The sequence below is a fragment of the Drosophila navojoa genome, chromosome X, assembly GCF_054131105.1.
Source record: "Drosophila navojoa isolate 15081-1374.11 chromosome X, UAZ_NAV_1.0, whole genome shotgun sequence".
In the NCBI taxonomy this organism is placed as follows: domain Eukaryota; kingdom Metazoa; phylum Arthropoda; class Insecta; order Diptera; family Drosophilidae; genus Drosophila; species Drosophila navojoa.
This window is the reverse complement of record NC_142895.1, coordinates 16996941-17021420: the sequence shown is the minus strand read 5'-3', so window position 1 is coordinate 17021420 and position 24480 is coordinate 16996941. Positions and strand designations below refer to the sequence as shown.

At 38.3% G+C, this 24480-nt stretch overlaps 1 protein-coding gene across 1 annotated transcript in view; it reads right to left on the bottom strand.

The window, feature by feature from the left end:
* LOC108657712 (uncharacterized) overlaps positions 1 to 24480 on the bottom strand; it is a 111843-nt gene that overhangs the window by 8692 nt on the left and 78671 nt on the right. Inside the window, exons 3-5 of the mRNA XM_089263737.1 lie at positions 12363 to 13456; positions 4820 to 5282; positions 4406 to 4719 (exon numbers count right to left, since the gene is read on the bottom strand). Of these exons, the coding sequence (XP_089119863.1) occupies positions 4406 to 4719; positions 4820 to 5282; positions 12363 to 13413 (1828 nt within the window). The 5' untranslated portion in view covers positions 13414 to 13456. The remainder of the gene's footprint in view (positions 1 to 4405; positions 4720 to 4819; positions 5283 to 12362; positions 13457 to 24480) is intronic.

Here is a 24480-nt window from a genome sequence, read left to right as displayed (position 1 = left end):
CACAAATTTCTTTGTCAGAACTTTTGAGAGAACTAAGCAAACTCAAATGCCAAGGTCGAATCATCTCCCAGCAAAACAATGCGAAACCCTCACATCTCTGCTCACTGAGCACTCGAAAGATCCCTGAATTATTTCTTTGTGCTTTGTGCCAAAAATAAATGCCGGAAGTGGCTGTAGAAGCCTTTGAACGGCTCCTTTTGCAGGTTTTCACAACAGCGTGGCGAAGGTGCTTTAGAAATTGATTCCAGTGAAAGCCGAAGTTTATTGACTTCTGAACCTGAATATTTCCCGAAACAATAATGAAATGTTCATGATTATTTTACTATGTTTTCATTGGGGAAAACAGAAACAGATTCGTGCCGACTGTGGAATACACTTATCTCAGTAGCTTGAAAGACTTAAGAACTAACTACAAGTTGAATTTGAGTGGGAAAGCGATTGGATAACCATGAGAGTAAGTTAAACCTTAAGGAGTTCCCTAATATGTTTTATGTATGTATTTTGGAAGATATAAAACTGAAAAAGAATATTAAGAAAATATATAAGCAATAAATTACAAAAAAGAAAAGACTTTAGTTCTCATTGTTAAGTGAAATAATTATTAGCTAAATATTACGAATATAAAAAAAAGAAAATGGTATGCCAAATTTTTATTAAGTAAAAATTATTCTCATTTATATTAAAGAATTAAAAAAAAGTACTATTATTTCAATATTAGAATATTAAATTTTAAATAATGTATATATAGTTAAAAATTTCAATGTTTGTTTAAGTAAGAATTACTAAGATAATAATTTGGATAAATAAAAAAAGCTGTGCAAACAAATGACCAGAGTTATCAAAGAATTCGCTAAATAAACGTAAAATAATAAATATAAAACTTACTATACATTCAGAAAATATGGTAAAATTTATGTTTTTGTTTAAAATACAAAATTGTTTTTTTTTTTTTTTTAATTTTTATTAAGTACAAAATACAAACTCTTAGATATTAAAACATGTAAAATAGCACATTATTATATATATATTTTTTTTTTTAAATCTTTAAATAATATATTAAAATATAAATTATGGAATAATAGCACATTATTATAATTGTTTTGTTGTAAATCTCTAAATAATATATTAAAATATAAATTATGGAAGAAAAATAAAAACCTTGCAGATTTCAATTTTGTCTGCGTTTATAATTTCTTTTTTGGACACAGAATTAGGCTCACTTAAGATTGGAGCTACAAATTGTATTCTGAGAGGATTATATAAAATACTTACAGTTATTATAAAATAACTGTTAAAGTAACGGCATTAGCCGGACCAAGTGAATGAACTTTTCAAAAGTAAAAACCCAAAATTCTGCTCCTAAAGCAGCTTAAGGCTTGGATAAACAATATTCCATTAAAACCACTCAGGTGAGCCAGTCGCCTCACATCGCTCGTAATTAGACTTTAGAGCGCTTCAATGTCCGTATGCTAAATGTTGTTTATAGTAATCAAAATTTCATTGGCATTTCGTGAGCAAAACAAATGTGAAAGTGAAGCCAAAGGACGAGCCATCTCTAGGCGTTACACACAGTCTGTATGGGTGTGTATGTGTGTGTGTGTGTGTGTGTCTGTGTGATTGTAGCCCAGTAGTGCATTGGAGCAGTGTCTTAGTCGAGGGCTGGCCAATAATAATAATCATATTGTTGGGTGCTCACAGTTGTTGTTGTTGTTTTTTGTTTGTTTGTTGTTTTTTTGTCCTGTGTTTTTTGTTTTGTTTTGTTTTTTTCTGTAGGCGTTCGCCCAAGAACAATGTGCCTGGGCCATGGCGTCCATTGAAAGCCGCAAAACAATAATAATAATAATAATAAGCCGCCTGGCAAGCAGGAAGCCATGTTAATACAAATGTCCCAGTAGCTGAAGCAGCCTCTGCTGACTAACGCAATTGCAAACTGACAATGCGACCCGAAATACCGCCTCCCCCCGCGCCCTTCCCCATTCTCCTCTCCCTATCTCTCTTTCACTCGCTGTGTGTCTGTTGAGTATTTTATGCAATGGGCGGCATTTGGGGATTGGGTCTTGGGATTGGGATTGGGATTGGGATTGAGATTGGTACTGGGATTGGGACTGGGGCCGTGTTGGGGCGTATTTGCTTGTCGGCCCTTTGCATGAACTGCCAAGATCAGCACAAAATTTTTGCAAATTTTATTTTATAGCATTTTCACAAGTGGAAAGTCGTGTCTGTGCCTCTCTCGCTCGCTCGCTCACTCACATTCGCTGTCTCACTCTAGCTGTCCTTCCCAGTAAGTGTGTGTGTGTGTGTGTGTGTGTTTTGGCCATTCGGGCTAAGCAAATAGCTTCGTTTGTTGTTTTGCTCTATCAATATTTGACTTTCGGCTTGTTTTTTGTGGGTGAACCTACGAAATTACCGAGCAACGACAACAACAACAACAACAACAGCAGCAGCAACAAAAGACAAAAATTACAAAAAATAAAAAGCGCAAACGCCAGCACTTGACAGTCCCTGGGAAGTCGAACAACTGCAAAACTCTGTCCCAGCCAAGGCAGCTCACACACACACACACACACACACACACACACACACGGCTTGAATTGAGGTACGTATGTATGTGTGAGCGCCTTGACAATGCCAATTGAAAGATATTCTTCTCACATGAGCACACAAATGACAGATGAGCATCTCCGATAAGCCACACACACACACACGTCGTGGCTCGTCGATGTTGTTCAGTATTCAAACTTTTACAGCTATGGAATTTGCAACATTTTACCTAGATATTCTCACCTACAGATGGAAATCTATGCATTTGTATATACTTTACCACATCGAAATTGTTAAGTCGACAATTGATTTGACCCTAGCGAAAATCCCATCTCGTATGACTGTCATCATTTTCTCAATTATCTAGGTTTTTTAACTGTCAAGTTTTTAGAACTTATCTTGATAGTTTCAAATTTTAGATTCCCAATTCTATTTGAGCAGCTGTTAATAAGGAATTATTAGTCTTTTATTGAAACTTAATTATCTTCCAATTAATGGAAGATTTTTGTCTGCTTTTGGTTTACTTTCTTATCTTCTACATGACTATTGCTTAGCTAACCTGTTAGCCTATGCTTTAATTGTGTTACTCTCTATGTTTCTTCTAAAACTTTCAAAAAATCAGTAGCTATACTTTTATCTATAAGCTATGCTTTGCAAGTCTTCTCACTATTGTTCTCTTCATGCTCTCCATTCAGCTACGTAGTCTTTATATATCTTTTGCAAAGCTTGTTTTGTTTCTACTTATGCTCTGCGTTAGGATTCTCTTTATACTTCTTGCCAAACTTCGCCTGCCAGCCTCTTTAATATAATCTTTATTGTTCTCATTCTGTTACTCGTTAAGTTCCTTTATGCTTAGTTTTCTGCTAATCTTAATATTTCTCTTCTCACCATGTCTTGCTCATTTATGCTTCATATTGTGGTTCTCAGTATTATTAGTGTACTTTAGTGATTCATGTGAAGCATATCTCTAAGGTTCTCACTGAACTATATTCACATTTCTCACTATGCTTTTTCCTTTTGTTTTTCACCTTTCACTTTCACTTGTCGTTAAGCTTCTCGCTGCGCTTCTCGTTTATCGCTATTCTAGTATATCCACTATGCTTCTCACTATGCTTGACTTTTCAGCATGCTTCCTACTGAACTTCTCGCTAGGCTTCTTGCTTCCAGTCTTGCCTTTCCATATCTGCTTCTTTCTACTTTTCTTACAATTATTCAGATATGAATTCAGTTAAGTTATTCCTTTAACCGTCATACTTCTCTTTGTGCTTCTCACTTAATGTGGCTTAGTTCATAATATCGCTCAACTAGCTCTCGCTCTGCTCTCTCTTCCTTTCTCTATTCCTCTCTTTCTCTCTCCCTCTGCTCACAGCATGCTCTACGATATTTGTAGTTTCTCTCCTTACACTTCGCGTGCTTCTCGTCACGCTTCTCACTTCGCAATGTATTTATTGCTTGGACTCTCTTGCATTTGGTTAATGAAACTGGCATATCGAGGTGCATGAGTTCATGAGGTCAGCTCATCGATCCATTGTGGTCTGCCGTCTGGCTGCTGTGGCCGTGTCAAAAGGCGAATGGGCCGTGAGCCCTATTGCGGCGCTATCTAAAATCAAGTGCACGAAGTTCACTTGATGTTCTCGCCACCGAAGTAAAGCAAATTTCCGTTTGGTGGAACATCAAATTTATGGCCCACGGCCCGGGCGTAATGGCAGAATGCAGTCCACCTCAGCGGCCAGCCACACATGGCTTCGTCTCCCTCTCTCTCTCTCTCTCGCTCTCACACTTGCTCTCTTCTTTTCTGGCTTTTACTCTGTCATGGATGGTGCTAAGCACTGGTCTGGTCTGGTCTGGTCTGGTGGGCACTTACCAATTGTGGTCAAAACGGTCAGCGAATACAAAAACGCTTTGGCGAAATTCCATTCATGTGGTGGTCCACCCACGCCGCCGCCGCCGCCGCCAGCGAGGCGATGATGATGAAAGTGTGTGTGAAGGAGCACAGCTTCTGTGGCTGGATTGTTGGCTGAACCAGCTGAGCCACCGACGCCCCCCGCCGGGGCAGCAGCACCACCACCAGCCGAATGTCCGCCAGCCACATCGTCGTGTGATAATTGCAGCATAACATCCTCGTTCAGTCTCTTGATTAATTGGTCTTGAAACTTGGCAATTTCAAGTGCGGCTAATCTGTGAGTGAGAGAGAGACAGGAATGAGAGAGAGTGCACATATGTGTGAGTGTGTGTGTGGGAATAAGTGAGTAGTGTGATAGCCAAGAGTGCTGCTTACTTTGTCCAGTTCTCCTTGTAGAGTATGTTGAGAGACACGGTTATGTCCCAGATATTCTCAATGGTGCGCTGCCGTACATCATAAGTATCCGGCGATAAGGCAAACTGCGTCTGCCCCCCATCCATGTCGTTGTCATCCAATCCATAAACAAAGTCATTCGATGCCTGACCATACGCGCCACGCTCAACGCCATGGCTCAGATCCTGTCCCTGTCCCTGGCCCTGGGCAACTGCAGCGGCCACCGTGTCATTGTCCGAGTGTGGTCCGGGCTGTTGTTGATGTAGCTGGTGTTGTTGTTGCTGTTGTTGTTGCTGCTGTGTCGTCTGCGGCGACGACCTTTGCTGCTGATAGATGCCGTTGTCGTTCCCATTGGTGTTGCTGTTGCGCTTGGTGGATGCCAGCGTATGCTGTTGATGCAGCAGCGCCGAGTCCTCGTTCTCGATGGTTAGGAATATAAAGGAGCCTGCAAACAAGAGCAGCAAACGGCATTAGACTCATGAGACCGCACACACACACACGCACACACACACACACAGAGACAGCAGAGTGTTAGCCTCCGAAATAAGCAACGGCAACTCATTTGTATTGTCTGCATTGCCCGGATTGCTTGGATGCAGTTGGGCGGCTCGTCGACTCTGGCCAAACCAAAGTGGGCAGCCTTGGCGGCCACGAGTCGTGCCCGGGCCCATCATCAGCCCTTAAATAGCCCAATTTTATGGGCCAGCCAGTCTCATTGTGTTGCCTTAAATTTCAGCCCACTCAACTGCCCTCAATCTCTGTCAATTGCAATTGACAACAATTTAACAGGAATTTGTTCCAAAATCAATTCTCAGGCTTAGCCCACACAATAATTTCGTAAAAATTTATTCCATCTCAGCTCAGAGTACAACTTTTAAATAGTTATTATTACAGTTATATATTGTAGTATTACTAGGTTTTCGATATGGACATTTTACTTTGACAGAGCAAAAGCTATAAAATTTGTTTTCTGTATTTTGTTTTTTATTTATTATTATTATTTTTTTTTTTTCAATCAGTATGCATTTTCGTAAAATATTTATTCATGGAAAATAACGATGACTTTTGCCATATTAATATTTACTGTTGTGAAATTGCTTCATCCTTGTTTTAATTTGCATAAATATTGAAAATGAACATTTCCTCAATTTGTACTGCAATTGACTATTGATGGCTTAAACAGTTGTTGCTCATGGCTGCTCGGCATTTTGTTATCAGTCTTGATAAGAGACTAACTGATAATAGATAAGGTTATGTTCAGTTCGGTTCCCTTGGCTTTGCCTTTCTAAGTTTTACTTAGTCGACTTTTTATACTCATTCACGAAGTGAATTAGTATATTGGTTTTGTGCAATGTCCGTCTTGCTGTCCGTCCGTCTGTCCGTCCGTCCGTCCGTCCGTCTGTCCGTCTGTCCGTCTGTCCGTCTGTCCGTCTGTCCGTATGAACGCAGTTCATTTCGCCGCTATTGAAGCTAGAGACTTGAAATTTGGAACACATACTCGTGTATAACTCCGATTTATAAAGTGTTAAAATTTTCCCGATCCGCCCACTAGGGGCGTGGCAAATCGGAAAATGCATTTTCCGATATACCAGAAATCATGTTAGTTGAAGAGCTAGAAAGTTGAAATTTGGTATGTAGATCCGCGTTGACCCCCCAAGTCCAAAAAGCTATGGTGGATATATCTACGCCCATTGGGGGCGTGGCAAATCAGATAAAACTGTATCTCCTAAAGTTCTAAAGCTAGAACGTTGAAATTTCGCACGTGAGCTAATGCTATAATTCTATAATGACTGATTAAAAATTTGTATGTCTACGCCTAATAGGGGCGTGGCAAATCGGCCCTGAAGATATAGTGATTTTTCAAATTTGGCTATATTTTAGGCACTATTGATGCTAGAGACTTGAAATGTGGTATATATACGTGAGTTGACCTCCCAAGTCCAACAAGCTATAGTGGATATATGTCCGCCCAAAGGGGGCGTGGCAAACCGCAAAACTTTATATCTCCTACAGTTTAAGAGCTAGAAGCTTCAAATTTGGATAGTTGTGTTACTGGTAACCTCCTCTATCGATGCCCCAAAAATAATTGTCACGCCTCTTTGGGGGCGTGGCATATCGAAAAATACCCTGTAATTTTCACATTTTTTGAGCGTAAGCATTCAAATTTTGCATATATGTTACCGTTAGCTCTTTCTAAGAACTGGGCAAAAATGAGGTGTCTACGGCCATTAGGGGCGTGGCAATCGGCATTTGTAGTATCAAATTGCGACATTTATATGCTTGAGCTATCTATGTATGTACATGTATATACAAATAGGCTTAATAGGCATTGATAACACGGAGGAAACATTTTTATAAAATTTAAAAATAAAATTTAAATATTTAAAAAATATAAAAGAAACTAAAATAACAAAATATGCAATTTACAAAAAAGAGTTTTCCGCGGGATTTGAACTCGCACCCAAGTCATGTTTGTCAAAATAACAAAACAAATTGAACCGGCGCCTTTGCTGACAGCGCCACCACCTATTGTCGACGGCTGCAATTAAAATGAAATCCAAAAATAAGATTCTTTTTATGAGAGTAGCGGATGGTAAATTCAAGAACAAAGCAAAAACAAATCAGTCTCATTTCAACGCTAGAGTATGCATTTATGTGTACATACATACACACATACAAATGAGCGCGTGCATAAGAAACGCTGGAATGTTACATATGCGTGCAGACTTATGTACATACATATATGTACATGCATAAATGCGTACATATGTACATATATAATAATATTTAAGAAGAACAATTTAACAATTTTAAACTTATAAAATTTTTTAATTAGAAAAAAGAATAAAATAAGTATCTATTTTATAAAAAACAAAATATGTATGAAAAAAAATATACAACATTGAAGGGGCCTTGAACCTCCGCCGCTGTAACATAACTTGCGACGCCTCTATCACCCACGCTATCGTTTTGCTTGACAATCTGGTAGCTAAAATACAATAAACTAATAACAGAGCGTCATCTGACAAAACTACAATAACAGCTAGAAAATCCACAAAATCAATCGCAATTCTTAGAATGCTAAAAAGCGCGCTTTTGTAATGTAAGCAAACGCTTAAGAATCTGCAATAGGTGTGACCGAAAGCTATTAACGAAAATTACCATACATTTGTACTCAAAAAGTGCACGATCAATATAATAATTATCGATTACTCGATAAAAATTACCAAAAGCTACAATATAATCAAAAAGCATAATTGTTTTGTACTAAATTTTTTAAAGCCAAATTAAATTTGAAATAAGAATAAATGCCCCTTTGTAAACATAGCATCATGTATACGGACTGTGAATGAGTATTCCGCAGTCGGTAGCGCCCGACTGCAACGTTCTTACTTGTTAAGTTGTTCGTTTACGTTTCTCACCCTTGCTTAAATCGATTGCTATTCTTTTCTCTCTTCATTTTCACTAATGCTTATTACTATTCACTTAGTTTCTTACTTCTGTATTATCTTCGTGCTGAACTCTTTCATTTTTCCCTCTATTTCATCTGTGTCTGGCCCTCTGTTCGATTCATTCTCGCTCTTTCTCTCTCTCTCTCTCTCTCTCTCTCTCTCTCTCTGTTTCTAACCCATTCTCTCTCCATCTCACTCTCGCCATCCATTGCCCTCTCTCTTTTTGTCCTTCTTTCTCTTTAACTGTATATACGTACATACTATCTTCCTCTATTTATATCTCTCTTTCCCTCTTACTCTAACTCAGTTTCTATATTGCTCTTGCTCCCTATCTCTCCCGCTCTGACTCCTTAAATCTCATATAACTACAACTCTTAAATGGACTTCCAGCTTGACATCAAAATCTTCCAAATTAAGTTGAATTCATCAAAACATTGACATTTTTAAGATATTTACTCCCTCGCCGGGTTAGGCCTCCAGGAATGCGGGTCCATTAAAACAAGGGGAAAAAAAGGCAACGGGTCATAGCTCCTGCAGCTTGTTGACATGACGAATAGTCAGTGGCCAGAGCACAGTGTAAGGCTCAACATTTGCTGCATAAATTCCGAGGCTAAAGCCTTGTCACTCACATAATGTCTATGCTGATCAACCAATGCTCACACACACACACACAGTCTCGCATAGGCAAACATGTGTTGCTGGAGCGGCATTTGTCAAGTTTGTGAAAAAGTTTTTCAGCTACAGTCGCCGCCCGCCGTAACTTGAACAAAATTGTTCTTCTCCTCCTTTTTTTTTCGGCTCTGCAAATGATATTATGAGGGGTATGATGAGTCGATGTTGTCGACAAAAGCCAACACATGTCAAAGTTAAAAATAATACATGAGCCTGTGTGGCAGCAGCAGGACTGTGAATTGGCGGCCGGACAGGGAGAAGCGACAGCAGCAGCAGCAGCAGCAGCAGCAACACAAAAGAAGCAATTGTTGTTGCTGTTGTGCTTGGCCAACTTGAAACTTTTGTTGAAGCGTTAAAATGCACGCAAAATGGAGTACATACTAGCACATATGCATAAACACGTACACACACATACACACACTGGAAGCTGTCAAATGAGCGTGTGCTGACGTCACAAACTCACGCACCGGAGCCTAGAGAAAGTTAAATAATTGTTTGTGTCATTTGATGATTTCCTTTAACAAGGCAACACGGCTAACTTTTTGCGCAGCTGTCACATACAGCCGTACACACATGCTCAAACACACGCACTCACACACACACACACACACAAACTAGCTGGAGATGAGCTACGGCGCGAATTGGAACAACGTCTTTCTCTATGAATATAAAAAGGCATATTAAAAAATATTTCTAATAGGCTTACATTTTCGCAAAAAATTTTATTTATTTAATTTATTTTTAATTAAATAAAAAAAAATTGTCTTAGAATTAAAATTATTTTATATTTTGAGGATACAAAATTATTGAGGTTTTTTCTTTTTTTTTTTAATTAAATAAATTCAAATTAATTTGATATCAAGCATAAACAAATCTTTTTAAAAATATAAATTAATTTAAACAAGTTCCCATTAGACTTAAAATTTGGAAAAATGTAAAAAACAAAATTTAACAGCAATAAAATTAAATTTATATAAATATAGAAAATATAAACAACAGTTTTTATAATTGAATATTTATTGTTGTATTTTTAATAATCCAAAATTAAGTGAAAAATAAAATAAAATAAAGAAATAAAAAAAAAAAAACAAACAAATTTTAAAGAATAAATAAGGCCAGCCATGTGATTAAATATATTTTTATTTAAATTTTCTTCAGATTTTTCTTACGAAAATATTAAGTATAATGCTCAAAATATATAATAAAAATATTAAAAAAAATACAATCTAATAAAAAAGTATTTTAGTTAATAAAATTCGCACTTATCCTTTACTAAACAAAAAATGCTTTCAAACTAAATTTACCTATCACAATTAAAAGTTAAGTTTTATTATTTCCAAGCATTTTAAATTGTTTGTTTTATGCATGTTTGACAAAACATAAGCTAAAATGTAAGACTTTTTCCATTGATTAGTAAAGTATAGGCCATCCATATATACCAGATAAAATGGAGCCTAATTGGATATCTAGTAATTTCTAAAATATATAGTACATTCAAATATTGTGACTTGCTCAACGAACACCGTTAGCTACGTGCCTTCGTACTACGTTCACCAGCTGAGAAGAGTCTGAGTTCACCTGTTACTTTCACAGACTTTGACGTTAAACCGTGACAGGTCGCCTAGCTAAGTTTCTAGCATCTCTGACGGCCCCCCTTCGATTTGTTTAAAGTATTTGATGTAGAGCGCATGTGTCGGCTGCCTTTTGCATGCTGCCTATTTTGTCACTTTGTCTCACAGCCTGTCACTTCCGTGGCCGACATGTTCGCACAGCCGTCTTTGGTTTCTAATGCGAGTACACATGGCTGGCGACACGGCAGCAACATGACAGCGATGCCAATGTATGGGATGATAATGCCAAACGCACACACACACAGAGACACTCACATACACACACTCGCATAATTGTGAGCCGGATAAGTTCTCGGTGTTTTTGGCCTTGTGGCAAAACTCGCGGCCGACGCCATTTTGGCGTTTTCTTTCCATTTCGCATGCGGCTGGCAAAATGATTAATTAAATTTATCACATCGTCGTTGCTGGCGCTGTTGTTGTTAATTTAAATGTCGAAATTGTGACAAGACACATTAGGTATCTCTTGTTACAAGACGAGCTCTTCATCTATTTGTCTATCTCTATCTCTATCTCTAACTGTGTCTCTATCTCCATCTCCATACGTATCTGTATCTGACGCAGAGCAGCCGCAAAAAGTCAACGGCTCGAGAGGAAAATGTTGCGTTAATTAGTCAACATAACGAAAGCTCCCAAGGACCAAACAGCAATGCGACAGCCAAATGTTTATACAACTGATAGTTTTGCTGTCTCACTATATAAGTATGCCATGCATACACACATAAATACATTTGTATGTGTCTATTTGTCGAGCTATAATTAATCTAGCGAAATGCCACAGTTGCTGTCCAAATTTAATGAGCGGCTTGACTCGAGCTCCCAAATGCCAGCGGCACATTGCAAATGAGCTCGGCTCAGCCAAATCTATCTTAATTGGCCTTCGATTAGGGGACTCAACTATAAATTCTATTAGCTCCTATTAAATTGCATATGCATATCGAACTGCTATCATATTGATATCACAGGGCGAAAAAGTGTCGCAAATCTCGTGGATTTAGGTTAAAGACTTTTAATATTTATTCATGCATTTTTATTTATCTCCTCCTAAATAAACTTCATTGGACATTATGCACTGGGACTGGATATTTACAGAAATATATATATATATATAAATATTTTATATTTCCTCTATTTACAGTAGAGTACAGTACAGTAGTACGCTCAAGGGACCGTCGTTATACCCGGTAGACGTTATAGCCGTATAAATTTGCTTACATAACTTTGTCTAAGGATCAGAATTTCGGTCGCCTCAACCCGACGCTATAAGAGGAGTCGTTAAAGCCGATTTCTACTGTATTTTAAAGATTAGAGCAGTTATTTGATCAGCTACTTTCAATCTACTCTGTCGATGAATCGAAGTGACAAATCAGAATAAACAAGTATCTTCTATTGGCGCTGGCGCTACAAAATGGAGCGCGCTTACCTGGCCAAACCAAAAGACGAATCAACTGCCCCTAGAAAGCCATTAAAAACTACGCAGTGATTACTTGGGTAACATTTGACCATCGAGCACTACCCGTATAATATTTAACAATAATAATTTTGTCATTTGACTAAGGGAAGACCATTGCATAAAAGCATGAGAATCGCAAAGAAGGGCGGTGTTGAAATGAATTTTCATTGCAGCCGCAGAGGCTTCACTTGCAGCGAGAGTCCATTCAGCAGCTAACTCAAATACGTGAAAGTGTAAAAATGTTACGATAAACAAAAATTCTAGTCTGTCTTTCGCTCAGCTCAGATGTGATTGGGAAATTCAGGGGCCCATAGACTTACCGAGCAATGTGTAGGCCAACAGCAGCATGCAGATGCCCAAATTGGTGAGCAGAGCGGACCAAACCGTTTGAGCCGTTTGTTTGCGTTTCTTGGATTTGGTGGAATAGCCGGGCGGCGCTTTGGCCTCCGATGCGCTGGGCCCCGAGCCGAAGCAGGCGCACCAGCCCTGGCGTCGGGCGCGCTGCTGCGACTGCCCAGCGGACGCCGTCGATGGCGGCTCTTTGCGTGTCGGCGCCGTATTTGCCACCAGCTGGAGGGGCAGCAGCTTGGCATTGCTTTTGAGTGTGCCGCAATTGCTGTTAATGGAGCTGCTGGCGCTGCTGGCCAGGTTGGGCCCGGTGGCCGGTGGCAGCAGCTCGGTCACATAGCCGATGGTCGAAGGTGTTGGGTATTTAAGTATGCCGGCTGGCTGCGTCTGTTGCGATGCCGGCGGCGGCGGAGGCTGCTGCTGCTGCTGTTGCTGTTGCTGTTGCTGCTGCTGCTGCTGTTGTTGCTGTTGCTGCTGTTGTGTTGCTACTTCAATGTCCTCCAGCGTTGGCATCGGCAACAGCTGCGTCGGCAACTGGGTCTGCAGCTGGGCCGGCGTCGTCAGCGACATGGTCGTCAGGGAGAGGGGCATCATTGTTGTCGTTGGCGTTGGCTGCTGCGTCGGCTGCTGCGTAGGCTGCGAGAGCAGCGTTGACGGCGTCGTAGTCGGGTTCGTCATCGTAATTGGGATTAATTTGGAAGGGGTGGGCGTTTGGATCAAAGGGGAAGTTGAAGATGTCGATGCTGGGATCGGGTTCATTGTCGTCGTCGTCTTGAATGTGCTTGTTGAAGGCGGCGTGGACAGCAGCAGCGGCAATGTCGGCGTGCCGGCCCCGACGCTGGATAAGTTGGAGAGTACGCCAAAAGAACCGTAACTGCTGGTCGACGTAGGCGGGATGCCGCCATAGCCCAGACTCCCCGCTGCCCCATAGCTGTCTCTCTCCCCGCTGTAGTCGCCGCATGTAACTCTCTGCGACGCAGGCGGCGGCCCAGATGGCATCTGCATTGTTTGGTCCGAATTCATCTTGCATTTGTGGTGCTGGTGTTTGCTCCTGGCGTTCGGTTACCTACAATCGATACAAGTTCATAAATATATCATAAATATCATAAATATATCATAAATATATCATAAATATATCATAAATATATCATAAATATATCATATCCTTTACATAGTCAATATATAATTCAATAATATTCAACTAGCAAAAATATTTGTTTTCATCCAAATTTGGATGCAAAATCGATTGAAAGTTTCCCAGGAGTTACTAAACGAGAGTGATACTTTTTGAATTTTGTTTAGTTTAGCATATAATCGCCTAAATTTAGCTATTGAAATATTAAAATTTTGGCTGAATAAATTTGTCTGAAATTTCCCTTTAGTATTAAGTATTATATATATTATATTATTAAGTATTGTTAGAAAAATTTATAATTAATTAACTTTTTTTTTTTTCAATGTTTTAGGAAACTTCAGCTGTAAAGAATGAGGTTTATTCTTAGCCGTAATGCTCCGCCCATTGGGCTCTTCAGCCTATATATAGACAGCTAGCTTAATCGCTTAAAAATATCAAAAATATCTTGGTTGAGCTATGAAAAACTTGGACAAGCTTAGAATAAACGCAATACGACAATTCAACTATTTGCACAATTTACTTGAGCTTTTAACAGTAAAAAAATAAGAGCAAAATAAACTAAATAGAAATAAAAATAACGTTGACAGTTTCACAGAAAGCTTAATTTCTTAGCATCACACAGCATTGTTGACTGTTTGCCAGCTGAGACCATATGCTAGCTGGAGTTTTTATTTAATTTGAGTTTTATTGTCTTAATTTGTTGCTGGCCCTCGCTTGGTTTCTATTTCGTTTGCTCATCTCTCTATTTTCTCTTGTTTGTTTGCAGAAAATAAAAGCACAAAGCACAACGAAGTGGAGCAAAACAACTCAAGTTGAAATGGAAAAGACCTTCGTGCTGCGTGTGTCCGAGCTGTCTGCCTGGCGGCAATATTCGCACCTGACCACGCCTCCGACGTGCGCCCAAACATTTGCCTTGCGCCTGCATGCGAAATGTACAACAAATTTCGTGCACTTGAACTGAATTATTGCCATTGTTGTTGCAACTTGGTTGGGTCTTTGTTGTTGTTGTTGTTGTTGCTGTTGCAAATTGTTACTTGGCACGACGACACTCGACGGCCTTTTGACCGGCTTTGCCACTGCAACAACAGCTGCCTCATTGTTTGTCTGCGAGGGGGGGGAGAGGGGGTCGTTCTTGGCAGCTCAGGTCGACGGCAGCTTAAAATATGCAATATGCACACTTAAGCAACTCAGTGGCAGCTGCCGCTCACAGGCGTTCATAATTGCCCAAGCAGTTCGCTCTACGCCTACATCAGCAGCGCATAGCCTTCCACACACACAAACAAACAAACAAACACATACACATACACACACGAGCATTGGACATTTGGCTACTGTGTTTGTGTGACTGCAGCCTGCATACCCTGTATGAAAAGAAAGGGAATTGCAGCTGCTGTCCGACTCTTAGTTATGTGTGTGATATATTTTGCCGAAGCCAGTTGATAGCATTAAGTTAATTATGAGTGGAACACTATTTTAAATAAATAAATAAATTGATTAATAAATAAATAAAATTAATATATGTATTTGAATATTGTTTATTTTATTTTATTTAATATATATAAATTATTTTATTTAATATATATAAATTAAAAAAATAAATAAATTGATTAATAAATAAATAAAATTAATATATGTATTTGAATATTGTTTCTATCATAAAGGGAAGTATGCTTGAAATAATAAATTTAATTTAAAAAAAAAAAATAATAAAATAAAATAAAGTAAATAAAGAAATGAATGAATAAATCTATATATAAATAAATAAATTAATTAACTTGATATATGTATATATATTTATATTTATATATTAAGTTAGCTTGAATAAATATATTACTTTTTTTTAACAAATTTTTTAATGATTTTAAATATTTCTATTCATGTCTGATTATATATCATAAAATAATATATAAATTTAATCAAGCAGTATATAAATCTATATATAAATAAATAAATTAATTATCTTGATATATGTATATATATTTATATTTATATATTAAGTTAGCTTGAATAAATATATTACTTTTTTTAACATTATTTAATGATTTTAAATATTTCTATTCATGTCCGATTATATATCATAAAATAATATATAAATTTAATCAAGCAGTATATACAGATATGAGTTAAATCGAAGATGATAATGAGTATATAGCGCCTTTAGGGACTATTCCTATGAATATGTATAGTATATATGTATATAAATGTGATTGATTTAATATATATATTTTTTATTATTTAAAAAATTCAAATATAGTACAGATATCTGTACTATTACTTATTTCCATCCTTTCCATTTCTCGTCCTTATTATTTTTAATCAATCTTATTTTTATTATATCTCGCAAACTTTTAAAATTCCACTTTCCTAATTATGCTCTAATTAGTTAATTTCCATGCTAATATAGTCTTACTTTAGTCTTTAGCCTTGCATGCCCATTTTCATTACAGCTGCTGAGGGTATTTGGAGTGGCGGCATCTCGAAGAAAATAAATTGTTGTTTTTCTTGCTTCTATGTACTTTTGCATTTCTTTGCATTCATTTGCGCTTTTCCAGCTAGCTGGGGGCTAATCAGCCGACGCTTTCGTTTCGCAATTCGCATTTAGAAGCGCTTCGCTCTGCACTAATTGCCAGTCAATGGATTTTTCGGAATGCGTTTCCTAATGAAAACTAAACAATTTCCACGCTCACATGCATTTCAATCAGTCTGCAAATACAAACAATGCAATTGAATCGATTTGGCACCACTTTTCCTCAGCGCCACGTCTAAAGGCGAAAGAGCCAGTGAAGCACTGTGTGTGTGTGAGAGAGAGAGAGAGAGAGAGAGAGAGAGAGAGCTAGACTGAGTCGAGTTGAATTGGTTCTAGGCAGAGCTCTAGCTATAAGCCGCTTAGGCAGCACAGCGACCTTTACGCAATCGCCTCAGCAGGCGGCGACGATTTACCTCGATTGGGTTTCCCAATGCCAAGGCGATTAATTTCGGGTAATTACAATTTAATGAAAATCATTCAATTGTGCAAATTAATGAAAATGTCTGCACAGTTTAAGCCAAAACCATAAAGCAGCCAACACGGGCCACGGGTTAGCACAGTTTTGGCCACAGTGGGCGTGCCGGTTGCCTAATGCCCCTTAATTACTCATGCTAAGCTCAATTGAAACTCAAAGGGCGCACGCAAATCCTATCATTGACAAACATACACAACACACACACACGCTCACAGATAAATTTACATATGTATTTACCCAAGGACGAATTCATGATCATAATTCGTTGTTGGTTGGCTTTGTGAACAGCTGCATCAGTGGAAGTCTTATGGCCTTGCATTAGACTAGGTTCTGATAGAGTAGATTCTTTTAGAGTCGACTCTTCTAGAGCAGAGTCTGCTACAGTAGTAGACTCTTCTAGAGCAGAATATGCTAGAATAGTAATAGAGAATTATTGATTCAATGATAATCTCATATATATTTGAATATTTTTTTCTACTTCTAGTTGCTTGCCCTACCGAGAACCTTTTGACTAGCTTTCACGCACTGTTAGCTCTGGCTGCCACCGAAATGGGAGCAGCTGGCTAGCCGCATTCAGGATTTTAAGTTTCATGATTTTCAGGTTTCTTCCTTTTATGTTGGTTAGTCTCTGCTGGAGCAAACCAATTAGGCAGCCCAGCGGATACGAGGCCAACAGCAATGGCTTTCGTTTTTCTTGACCATTTTCGTTTGTTTTTGTTTTTATTTATTTTTTTTTTTTAGTTCTGCCGAGGGTCGCTGTTGCTTTAAACCAAGTGCGCTTATTGGCTCAGTTGGCGACGAGCGCAATTCCACTCTTTCCGTCTAGTTGGCTGTCTAACTGTCTGTCAATCCCTATGTATGCCTGTCTGTCTGTCTGTCTGTCTGCCTGTCTGCCTGCCTGTTGGCTTTCATCCATCTCAATTTACTGCGTAAGGCTTTTGTCAACGGCAAGAAAATTGCTGTCAAAAATTGCAATCCCAAAAGAGGGACAAACAAACAAAGGGACAGCAAAGAGGAAGAACAAGATGTACACACATATATATGTATATATATAAGCCGTCTCGTCTGGCTAGCAATGGGCCAAAACTAACTGGTAAGCGTAATGGGCAACCGGCACGGTAAGCGGGCCTGGAGCTGGCGCTATAACTGTAACTGCTGTTGACCCAATATTGTGAACACAAGAAATCTAAGCTCCAGTTGAGTGAACGAATAACAAATACTCTGTGAGTTATTAAAACATGCATATATTTAATATAACGAAATGGAATATTCAGGTCAATGGTAAATGCATTGTTTCATTATTGAATATGTTCATAACATGGACATGAAGAAGACCTACTTTTCCTAATATAAGACGAGCCTTTTTAAATAAAAAATATAACCATTAGCAAACTGACGACGGATTGAGAGACTGACGAAGGGGCAGGTGCGCAGGTCCAAATCGACTGTCGCCCTGATCAAAGATACATATATTCCTTATGGTCTGTCACGCTTTCTTCAGCCTGCTATATATATTTGAGAATTTAATAATTCTCTGATTTCTCCCATTTTGAATGAATTCAGTCTAAAAGAACTGAGTTATCGATCAAAAAGAATAATTATCGATCTGTGCAGTTACAGTTACAGTTACAGCTATCTGCTCTATCTGCCTATCGATACCGAGCATACGCATCATATTTACTCAAGGCCATCTCATCAATATTATATTCCATGTTGTTCGATAAGACATTAATATTCTGTTTTCCTGTGTGTTACATATTGCCTAATGAAACTAATATGCCCTGTCACTGGACTGCTGGCATACAGAGCGTGTGAGCAATGCTTAAATGCTTTTGGTGCGCAGCTGCGCTTGTGCGTTCTGAGTCTCAGGACGGGTCACACTTTTGTTGATAACCAGCCAACGATGCCCGATGCCATGTTTGGCTGCCAGTCTGTCGTTGTGTGCGTGCGCAAACATAAACAACAGTTATGCTTGAACAACGGCCAAAGTTGCATTTCCGCTGTAACCGTTTTCCGCACGGAAATGCGTTCGACGCGTGTTTGAAATATTGGCCAAAGTCTCTGTGGCCATGCGGCCGTGTAGCTCTGCGGTTGCCGCCTCCATTTGTGTCTGTCTGATTGTCTGTCTGTCTGTCTGAGTGTGCATCTGTGTGTGTGTCTGTCTGTGTATTGTTTTGCCAGCTTCAACTACGAGCGGCTGCTGTGCGCGTAATCATTTCAGCGGCAAACGCCAAACGCCACGCCCCAGCCGCTGCTCCGCCCCGTTGACATCCGTTCATTTCAGCTCATTTGAGCGAACGTTGCCTGGCCACACTTTTATTTAACTTTTTATGCTCGTGCATGCAGCAAAGCGAGTGTATTGGCTTTGATGAATCCTCGTTGGCGACTTGACATGTTGAAATATTTACTTCGGCTTACATTCATCTGATAAAGGGAGTCCTTGGCATGTGTTTACTTTAGATTATAATGAAGGGTTTTATAAAGGTTTAAATAGGAAAGAGTGAACCTTTAGCAAATGAGAGACTAGTCTATATCTTTTATATCAACCAATATCTGTTGATCTTCTTTTTAGATATATAGATAGATAATATTTGCTTCTTTCATTGCGTTATGACATATTCGATATTCATATGGTTGAGCTTTCGGCAGTCAATTCTGCTCTACAAACGCTGATGAGCTTCTATGCCTAATATATGTATATGATTCTTTCATTCGGCCATAACGGTGTATAAGATTACTATATTAACAAAATTTTTTTTTAGAGTTCTGCAAGCATGAACGAGCATTAGACAGTCAGTTCACTTTGCTTTGTTGAAACTGTTGCGTTGAACTTTGGAGCAAACAGCAATTAAAGATCGCAACTTTGTTGTTTTTGTTGTGTTTTTGTTTTGTATTGTAGTTGCTGCTGCGGCTGCCGCTGCTACTGCTGCCGCTGCTGTGGCTGTGGCTGTTGTAGCCACTGTTGCTGCTGCTGCTGCTGCTGCTGTTGTGGCGCATGCACTTTCAAAGTTTTTGATTCATTTCGATTCGCAGTGCATTCGCTTGGACAGTCGTAGTAACCAGCGTACGCTGGCATATGAGCACGTTCAGGCTTGCATACACATCGACATCCATAAATACATATAGAGATATTTTTATTTCCCTGTGGGAAGAATTTGTATACGAAATTTGCCCGAATATGTCGGTATATGAATATAAGGTGGCCATGAGTTATGAAAGGATTTTCAAGGGAGCAGCGCAGCCAGTGTTTGGCTTTGGTTGATGAAGCCTTGGGGACACGAGAACAAGTCAGAGGATATTCTGGGGTATTATTTTGGCTTAAGCAGGCTGACATGTAGTTGTGGATTACAAAAATATATGCATCATATCAATAATACTAATAATTTTCAATTGCTATTGCTTCATTTCTATGTATTTCATATTTATGTGATCTGAATGTGACCCTCTTTGAATTCCACTTAGTTAATTTTAAAGTTGTTGCCAGTGTTCCAATTCCACATGTTTCATATATGTTGAAATTCACGGATTCATTTTTTCTTGAATGCCATTTTAATATAATTCAATGCATTCCATATTGATTGATATATGCTTTTGTTTCAATTCCATATGTTTCACATTTATTTTGCCCTGGAATCGATTCCAGGCTTTGCTCCTACTGCAATGCCATATGCTCTGAATTCAATCAGCTTCAGGCACGCTTGTTTCAATTCCATTTGTCTCAATTATTCAGCCTATTGTCTTGGACAAAGTATTTTTGTTTTGTTTGCATGGCATTCACTTTCAATTTTGTCAGTGCTCCACTCTTTCATTTACTCACTTCATCGTGTGTTTGTTTTTGTCTTTTTTTTTTACCATTTCATTCCATTTAATTTACTGCAGCTGCATATCGATTCGATTTCTCTTCATATCGTACGCATTTCAGCTCATGTCCGTTTCCTTAGCCCCACAACTGTTTCACTTTCGAGCCATTTGCATTTTATTCCCATGCAGCGCCAATGCGTATGTGGGTTCCACTTGCCATTCGTTTCATAATCGATTTGCATGGCAAATTTTCATGAAAACAGAAATGAAATAAAAGATACGATTAAAAGGCCTATTGAAAACGAAACTCGTAGTTTGCATCAATTGAAATGCATTTATTTGTTCATCTTTTATTTTATTTTGCTTCTTTCGTTAGGCTCGTTGTATGTGAGGAATACTTCACTCCATATCCCATTATGTACATACATTTATTATGCACTGTCTGCGCTGTCGCTTACCCCTGTTAACTGTTCCTTTTACTCCGATCTTCGCTGATTATTTGGCCTTAAAAGTTTCTTCAGGCTTTTTTGTTTCTGCTTTTTTTTCGCATACTCGTTTATAAAGTGATGAGAGTATAATGGTTTTTGTGAAATTCAAAATTCATATAATAAAAAAAACTCACTTCAATGAGAGCAAAAATAAAAAATAAAATAGAATAAAATGTGTCATAAGCGAGCGAGTATTATGCAGTCGGTTGTGCTCGACTTTCTGTAATTGTTTTCACTTGTTCTCTTACTCGGGTTACTTTTTGCTTTGTTTTATGCTGATTATTTGAGACTGCAAATTTGCAGCTGTCATTAAATGCCATTTTTATTGGCCATGCAAATGCTTCGCATTGCGTTTTTAATGCATTAATTGTTCCACTGCTTGCTGTGGGCGTAAGGGCTGTGGGACGGCAAGGGCGTGGCGGACAGTGACTATCATTGTCCTGGCGACGTTTTATGAGCGGCTCATTTGAGCGACGCTCGCGGCATTAAAACGGCATAAATGCTGCGCATCGTTAACTGCGAGAGCAAAAAAAAAATGAAGCAAATAGACGAAACAGTAGAAGTGGAACATTGGCAGGGGCAAGTGGGTCGAGCAGGCGCGGCCGGGGGGGGGGGCAGTTACTCTGTGAGGCGACGAAAATATTTGCTTAATGAAATTGTATGTGCGCGAGAAAATTTTTGTGTGAATGAAATTAATTTCAAACATGGCGCATAGCCCACGGCTTCTGGCACATGGAGGTAGAGCTGCAGGGAGGAGGGGGAAGGGGCGTCGGCGTTGGTATTACCCTAGTAGGGGCAGGGGCTGTGCTGTGTAGAAGCGACGCTGGCAACGAGTTTATTTCCCTAAGATTAAGATGCCTGAGCTTATGAAAAGAAATGTTACTCTTCGGTTGCTGCTCCTCCTGCTAAAGTTTCTCCCACTCCACTCCCGCTCTTGCCCTTCCTCTTCCTCTTGTTTTTTCAGCCCATTTGTGCGCGCCGAGTGTTTACGTTCAGTTTTTAGCTTTTATGGCGCATTTTTGCTTATGTGCCTTATATGGCATTTACGTACTTATTCTCAAGTGTTTGTTTTCCTTTTCCTTTGGCTTCTTTTTTTTTGTTTTTGTTTTTCTCATTGTTTTGCTTTTTTTTGCTTTTTTTTTGTATTTTATTTTATTTTATGATTAGCTGCATATTTGAATGTCTTACATTCAGGGCTTTCGACTCACTGGCATAGCCTTTGCCATTGCCCTACTCCAACTCCAGGAGCTCTGTAAGCCAAGGCTTATGAATTAGTAAATGATGCGATAGACGGTGCTCTCTTTGCGAATGCTTTCAGATGATTCCTGTTATTACATTAAGTCTGCCTAACCTCTGGCATTTTGAGTGCCGTCTGATACGGCAGCACGAACAGGTTGCTAATCTTTTGTCTTTACACGCATCATAATTTATACGAAAGTATGCGCATATATCAAGCTGGGATAAGATCTGAGTTTAGTAACTGAACTAATGCATTCGTAAGTAATGGTAGATAAATACGTTAGATATATTCATAGCCACATATACATATACTTATATATTTAATATTCATTCATTTTTCTTGTCTCTTCTTTCATGCATTTGCAAGTGCTTACATTATTTACTATTTGATGTATACTCAAACCATCTCTAGAGGCTGTTTAACATGCTTTCCATTATATCATTATTATTATTATATTTAGTGTCTGCTTTGCTTCCTTCGTTTTTATGAATATTTCACGGCAATTACCTCATCTCTTATCTCGTTTGTAGTCAGCTCAGCTAAGCAACGACTGCTTTCTCTCTATGGTTACCTTTTTGGGCTTCAAATTTGAAATTTCAGTTACACTTGGCACTTGCGCTTGCTGGAGCTGACCAGCTTTAGGTGAGTTATTGCTTACACTAGCTAACAGGATGTAGTAACTGCAAATTGAAATTATCTGTAGCAGTGTGGAGCTAGAATTGTAATTTTCTCCTTGGTTTGTATTATTACTATAATATTTTGAGATTTGTTTGTTATATCTTAAAGTCTTATATACTCTTCATAAAATCATCTATTGTCCTATATAAATTCCATAAGTTAGCTCATTGGTTAGATTTTTGGGCATAGTCTGATTCTCATTTACTGAATTGTTGTTGAATTGTGCTTTATAATATTCAACAAGCCAGAAGGCATTAAATTTAAGCCGACATCAAAGCATCTAAGCAAAATATCTCAGATATTTCGTAAGATATCTAAGATATGTCTTAAAACTTAAATTAGATAATGTCTTATATAGATTAAATAAGGGTAATCAGAGTAAATTTTTATTATATGTTCAATACTTAGTTTGGTTTAATATTAGAGCAGTCATAATAAGGCAATTATTTAACTAACTCAACGAAAATATATATAAGTTAAATAATACTGCAGAGGCCAGCTACATTTACTCTTGAAATGATAATGGGCGCTGCTGAATACACTTCTATTCTTTGCTCTGAGGGAAACGACTTCGCAGGCATTCTCGATGAAGTCAAAAGTCGAGACTAGAGCAGAGTAAAAGTGCAGCAACAAAGATGCTTGGCAAAGAGTCTGTGACTTTGTTGAAAAGGTTTGCGGTGGGAAAAGTGGGTGCTGGGCGCAGGAGGAGCCCGAATTGTAATGCACATAGAAGAGCGTCATCTTGAAAGTTAATAAGAGATAATTCCCCGTTTCAAGAAAGAGCCACGAGAGAAGTTAAAGCAGTAATGCACTCTGACACAGTGAAGAGGAGTGGGGGCAGTGGCTGACTGAGCATAAAGAATTTTGATTATTGAGTGTATGTTCATTGCACATAAAAATTAAACCATACAAGCAAATCAAGATTTTTTCTTTTATTTCTTCTTCTTAATTTTTTCTTAGCAAACAAAAACAAAAATATTTCTATTTTATGATTCCAAAAAGGTAAGAAAAAAAAAAAAATCATTTAAATTGAATTTTGAATATATAGACTACATTTATTTATTATTTTTATATTGTTTAATATTATTCATTTTTTTTTTATTTGTATGACATTTATTATTATCAATACGCAATAGCAATAGTAAAAGTAATTCTTCTAGAGCATCTTGAATATACAGTGAAATCCGTTTATAACTGCGCTCGAGGAACTGTCGTTATACCCGGAAGATGTTATATCCATCCGCGTTTTCTCATATAAGTATGTCTTGGGTACAGAATTGTCGTCGCAGCAACCATACAAACAATATAAGCAGATTCTACTGTATAAAAAAACTAGAGGAATTCAGATAATAATGAAAGTGTAATCATTACTAGCGTTGACATTAAGTAGTATTACAGGGGAAAAAAGAAGGAAAACCAACAAGCCTAGATTAACAACACGAAATGTGATAAAAGTAAGCAACACAATTTGGTATGTACATATATATGGTATATATTTATATCAGTACATTCAAAGTAGACTCTGTGGCAAACGTAGCACAATTGAAATTGATTACAATTTATTGGACGCGAAATGGCAATTAATTGGATTTACCATAATTCAATTGCAAGTTGGCAATAAATTTAATGAAATGCGCTGAATGTTCAGCAAATTAAGCGCGACAGGATGAGAGGCATGAGAGGACGAGCGAATGAACAGGCGAACGAGTGAGTGAGCGAGCGAGATAGCACGAGCGTATTGATGAG